Genomic DNA, 6,000 nt, shown 5'->3' with positions numbered 1-6,000 from the left:
CTTTCATTCCGTTTCAGCTTTTGTTTCACGGGGAGAACAGTGAAAGAAAAGAAAAAAGATCACATCCCTTTCGATGGTTTTTTCCGAAGATTTAATCAAATCTCGGCGGCCTCCCCTCGTGCGATAATAATGGAGGGGCGATTGTCATCTTGCTATTCACATGGGTTTTCCTGATATGTTTATGGTGGACTCTGCCCTGTTCTTGGGTGGCCATCTACAGTTGACAGACATAAGTGATGAAGCAAAACTGAGAAGTGAAATTACTTGGATCTAATAATGTTTTAATGCGTCACTAGATAGATACACTCTTCTCTGTTTTCCTTGATCTTGTTTGAAATTGAAAAAAAAGAAAGGAGAGCATGCATTGGAGCACTACATAGGCACAAACAAGAGGGAAAGACTTGGAGATTACACTTGGCGTGCAGTACTTAATGAGCAGCAGAAGTTAGAGTGCCTCATTTTCCCTCTTCATAGTATGGAGGGCTGGTTATTGCTCAAAAGCTTAACTAATGACCGCTAGCCGGTCCTCCCAATGTCAGAACCACGCCTTGAAGATCGCTCCTCTGCTTCGGTTCCCTGCCCAACGGAGGAGAGGCTCTGACGACCTGAGGCGGCCTTGTCCCTTGCGCTTGCTGAGCATGTCTCATGAATTCCGCATGGCCCGAGCTTTGCAGAGGGTGAACGAGGGGAATTTGAGCTGGGCGAGGTGGAGGATTTTGAGTGAGAACGGCTCCTCTGGACATGAAGCTTGGTGCCTGAGTCATAAAGATTCATAGACGAGTGAAAACTATGATGCTGAATCGACGAATATATAATGCGATGTTAGATTTACGACGCTTACCGGTGCAAACAAGACTCCTCTGAATATCTTTCCATTAACACTTGCGGTTACTAAGAAGCCCGAATCAAATGCTCCATCAACTTTTCCGCAAACATTAGCTCCAATCTGCACAAAAGAATTGACAATGATGGCGTTAGAGCAAAACTTGTAAGACAATTGTATCTAAAAAAAAGGGTGATCGGTTCCATTCTAAATTATCGCAAGAGACAAGTAGATTTGACTAATTACCATATTTTGAATAGGCGCCGAACCACCCGGTGTCTGTTCTGGTCGGTGATGCAATCCTTGTCGATAATTGTGAGCAACATGAAACGATGGTTCTTGTCTAGTGATGACTTGTCGCCCCCCTAGAATGAGATCCGGCGGACTTCCTTGACTGTCAATTGTGAGTGTCTTCGGGCTGCTAAGAACATTGCCATCAGGTTGGCCATCGCTATGATTTTGATTGAAGTTCTTAAGAAAATGATATTCTTGAGATCCTCTGACTGAATCGGCGGCTATGAAAACTTGAGTTTGCTCTTGATCAGACTGCGATGGGGAAGAATGCTGAGACAGCGAGAGGGAATGCTCTTCTTGCTCTGATTCTACCTCCAAGGCCCTCGAATTGGCAGTTCTTTCCCGCTTTAGACGAAAAGCATCTAATAAAGAAAATCCTTTAAAAAAATATTCATAAACTAACTTAATGAGGTTTACGATAGAGCACCAACCTGGACTGAAATGAACAGATTCCTTTAATTCGGCTCCTGCTGCCAAAACTCCTCCGCTGAAAATGTCTTTGCCATCGTAAAAGGTATCGTTCTGCATCGCAAGAAACGCGATAGAGAATGAACGGCGAATAAAGCAAAGAGAATCTGATGCTTTAATAGTCGGCACTTTTCAGTAACTCACTGTGCTACTGGTTCCTCTTGGCCGTCTTCTATTCTTTTTGTTCCATTGCTCCGACAAGATGCTACACATAGGGTTGTTCTGATGGGATTTAGGATGTTCTTCTTCAAGCTGCAAGATCAATAGCTCATTGAGCGGACGCTCATCCTCTCCACATCTGCAAATTGGGAACACTGAATAAGAATATTTGCTTTTACACAGAACAGAGAAGAAATGGCGAAGATATACAGGAGATTGTGAAGAGCATTGAGGGAGGTTCTTACCCGCCGTAGATGGCAATGTCAGTTCCTAGAGCGACAGCCGTATGTGAGAATCTGCCCCGAGGTTGTTGGCCATGTGCACCAAGCTGCGTCCATAGATGATTGACCATGTCAAGCACCCAAATGTCATTATAATAATGCTTGTCTCCGACCCCTCCAAGGACATAGATCTGCATCTCATTTCACAAGGAGCTTTCAGTTCTAATTCACATTTGGTCGTGTTGACACTGATACATCGGCCTCAACAACGAGAGTGGGAGTACTAAGAGCATTTAATGCATTCACCTAGGATCACTTATGCTTACTAGCTCGAGATGGGTGCGCAAGTTACCTTGGTTCCGATGCTCACAGCACCGTGACCAGCCCTGACTCCGGGTGAAAATCCTTGAACATTCAACTGTCAAGCAAATGAAACAAGCCTAAGCAATGTTCTTATTGACACAAAACTCCACGACAAGCAAGGGGTTTTCTCTTCCCCTTTCATACCTTCGACCAGGTCATTGTGTCCGTATCGAGTATATCAACATCGCCAAGATACCGATTGCCGCAGTCTCCACCATACACCACTAATTTGTTTTCCATGGCAACAGCGCTGTGACTGTCCCTAGGGACAGGAATCTCGCCTTTTACCTCAGGAGACATCCACCTCATCGTCTCTAGGTCCAGAATATGCAAGTCGTTCAAGTAGTTTGCTTCGCCTTGGCCACTACCCCCAAAAACGACCATCTTATCATTCCCGATAAGCGTGGCAGAGTGACTTTCACGAGGGCACGGCGGTTTCCCTCTGAAGTTCGGCTGAGTCCACTCTTTGGACCTGAGATCCAGTACATGAAGGTCATTAACCTTTCTAGAGCCGTTCGTGCCCCCAAACACAATCATCCTGTGCCCCACAAGAACAGCACTGTGACTGTCCCTCGGGCCAGGTCCTTGGCCGGTGGTCGCAAGAGTTCTCCAAACCATATTGTCGAGATCAAGAACAAGCACGTCGCCAAAATGCAAACCTCCACAGCATCCCTGAAAATGGATTGCAAAGGGAAAATTTTACTCATCTTCTCATATTGAATTTTCTGTTCCAACAAGCACTTGAAAGTTGAAACTGTCAAACTACTACTTCCCATGTATTCCAATTTTAAACTGTTTACCGACTTCCAAAGAGTAGACAACGAAATACGGATTAACAGGAAGCAAAAGAAAATTCTACAAACAATAGGTCCGACCTTTGCGCGGATTCACTGTGTTTGCAATAATATTCTCTTTTGCTAATCCTCGATTCTTTCTAGTCCTCTATCCTAAATCTATGGCACTTCAAATCATGTAAACAGTTACAGAGAAAGTTATTTCAGTTCAAGATAGAAAGCAACTCAGATCAAAGTCATGACGGTCACACAAGGAAATAGATGTGATATGGAAGACGGATTATATGGCCCTCCCTCTTAAGTGCGTAGAGCCTTTTTTGCAGGAGGAATATATAATCCCAGTGACCATCGTAATTTAAAGAAACTATGCGGGGGAAAAGAATATGAGGGAGAAGAAGATAGCAGAGAATGCCATGTTCATGCAGAGGCAGGGATTTCTGGAACAAAAAAATTCCAGACAGAACGATATTACTAAATTAAGAAAGGAGGATGATAATTGTCACCCTGCCTTGTAACTTCCCTCCTAAATGGAGGAAAAACAGTGCAGAACAGAAGGAAAAACCAGAAATCTTCCATCATGAAACAGAAATTAAAAGTGGCAAAGAACTAAAAAACTGGTGGGAAAGTGACCTTGTCGCTTGTCAAAGATAATACAGAGCCTATACAACCAAGAAGCAAATTTCTTGCTCATTTACACAAAAAAAAAAAGGGGACTACATGTTTCAGCTAAATATAATTCTCAGAGGCAAGGCTGCACGTTCAGACCACTCATAAAGAGTAGGTTCATGAGATAGCTGGTCTTGTATGTTAGATAGTCAGTTACAAAAATTAAGACCACCTGAAATTCAAGAAACTCTTATAGATACATACCCCAAAAATGTAAAGATGCCCGTGAGAATAACAAGCAGTGTGTCCCCATCTCTCAGGAGGGTTGAATCCCTCAACCTTTGGATAGAGCCACATTGCCTTCTTCTTTGCACTCTCACCTCCTCCACACCACATTCTCTCTCTCTCTCTCTCTCTCTCCCTCTTTCTCTCTCTCTGAGGTTATCTTTTTAGCTCCCACTCAACTCAAGCACAGGGCATTCACATGGAAGTAGAAGCAGGGGGAGGGGGAGGGGGAGAGAGAGAAGAGAGAGAAAAAAAAGCAAGAGTGTCAAAAGGAGGACATGAACCAGCCAAGTGACATATCAACTATCAATGTCAATAGACATGAAAAGATGGGCGCTTTCAAGTCCAAATCACTGTGTCAACCAACATCAACAGAAATTCTGCGGTGAAAAGAACATATTTTCCCTACTACCCATCTTCAAAAAAACAAGGTACTAGCACATTAAAGCGAAAGGCATAGGCAAATGTAGCTAGCTAGATAGGCTCAAGCCATTCTTCTACCAAGTAATTCTTTAATAAAGAAGACATTATTTGACAGAGGACCGCGATAAGCCACTCCTGATTTCTTTGCTTCCCCACTTTCTATATTTCCTCAAGATTGCAAGTCTTATTTGCTTCCGTGCCTTCAAATTCTTGTCCAACCGATAATGATGGGAGGGGTGGGGGCATCGGGTTGTGGGAAATGATGGGTAAAGACTAGCGGATGTTATGTTGCTGGTGAAGTGGTTCTTTTGACCATATGGATTGATCCACAAAAGGAGGTGGTCTTCTTCAAATAAACAAATGCACAAAACTCACATTATGTTATACAGTGAAATGAATTTTGATGTGGGTTCTTTGCTAACGTGATGTTGGGGGGATTGATGCGAGTGACCGAGAGAGAGAGAGAGAGGGAGAGAGAGAGCAAAGCTGGCTGTTTACTCTCTTTCTCTCACTATATCATTATTATAATGTATCCCAGTTTTCAAGGTGGGTTTTGTTGTGGATCTAGAAATGTCCCTTTCCTCAAGGGTGTTTGGGGAAGCGCGAGGGAGTTTCTTGTGCAACGGGAAATTCTTTTTAAGTGTTTTTGGGAAATGGAGATGGGTGGTGTTGGTGTTCGTGTCTGTCGCCAAGCTTTTCAAACAACACTGTAGTCATGGTGATATCACTCGGTCTTCCCTCGTGATAGAGATCATTGATCGGCACTCCTACCACCGTTATCTTACCGACTTTCAATTTTTACCGGTAAAAAGAGGAGAAAACAGTCTTTCCAAACAACTCAACTGATCGCCGTTTCAAAGGTTTTTCACTCGTAACGAACTGTTTGATCCGAGACGCACCTAATTCACACCGACGGGCAATTCGAAGATTCGAGATTGGTCGGACCGTCAAACATGTACAGCATAATTGGCCAAAAGAAACAATGTAATAATTTGAGGAAAAACTGCAATAATTTTTGTGATGTAAGAGAGAGAGAGAGAGGAGTGGAGTGCACGCGACAAACACGGGAGAGTTCGAGGAGATTCAAGTTCGGGTAATGGCGGTAGACTGTACTGCTCTTGCATTGATTCCCGAGATACCCCCGGAAAAGAAAGAAAAGGGCAAAAGGGGGAGAAATAGTCATTGTAACTTGAAACTCTTTGGGAAAAACAAAAAAAAAAAAAAAAAACGGAGAACTCAGTTGAATGATGGGAAAGACATCTATCTTTTCAAGCACTCCTTTGATGTGCTCCAATAACAAAATAAAATTATTAATTCTTTATTAAACGCCCTCGATTTTAATATTATTTTTTTTCTCTTCTTTTATTTTTTATTCTATATTTCTTCCGGACTTATGCGATGGACAATAAGAAAATGAATTAATACCACGAAAAATCATAAATTAGTACACCTATAAACAAATCTACCCCAAACTGAAATCGATATATTTGTGATAAATTTACTCTTCGGGGCAAAATCCTAAGCTGGTACACACATTGACTGCCAAGTGTCATCCAACTAGATA

The 6,000-nt window shown here is 42.7% G+C and overlaps 1 protein-coding gene across 1 annotated transcript; it reads right to left on the bottom strand.

The window, feature by feature from the left end:
- Positions 1 to 237: 237 nt before the first annotated feature.
- On the bottom strand, positions 238 to 4,264 carry LOC115680297 (acyl-CoA-binding domain-containing protein 4-like). Its single transcript, XM_030604098.2, has 9 exons — positions 3,993 to 4,264; positions 2,473 to 3,000; positions 2,318 to 2,383; positions 1,990 to 2,156; positions 1,730 to 1,883; positions 1,549 to 1,639; positions 1,070 to 1,479; positions 842 to 946; positions 238 to 755 (listed from the first exon to the last, which is right to left on the bottom strand). Exons 1-9 carry the CDS (start codon positions 4,122 to 4,124, stop codon positions 507 to 509), a joined length of 1,902 nt encoding a protein of 633 aa, XP_030459958.1. The 5' UTR covers positions 4,125 to 4,264; the 3' UTR covers positions 238 to 506.
- Between the last annotated feature and the right edge of the window lie 1,736 nt (positions 4,265 to 6,000).

Source organism: Syzygium oleosum, unplaced genomic scaffold, assembly GCF_021117445.2.
Source record: "Syzygium oleosum isolate NSW1041296 unplaced genomic scaffold, Sole_v2.1 Sole_v2.06, whole genome shotgun sequence".
NCBI classification, from domain to species: domain Eukaryota; kingdom Viridiplantae; phylum Streptophyta; class Magnoliopsida; order Myrtales; family Myrtaceae; genus Syzygium; species Syzygium oleosum.
This window is presented reverse-complemented; position numbering and strand designations above follow the sequence as displayed.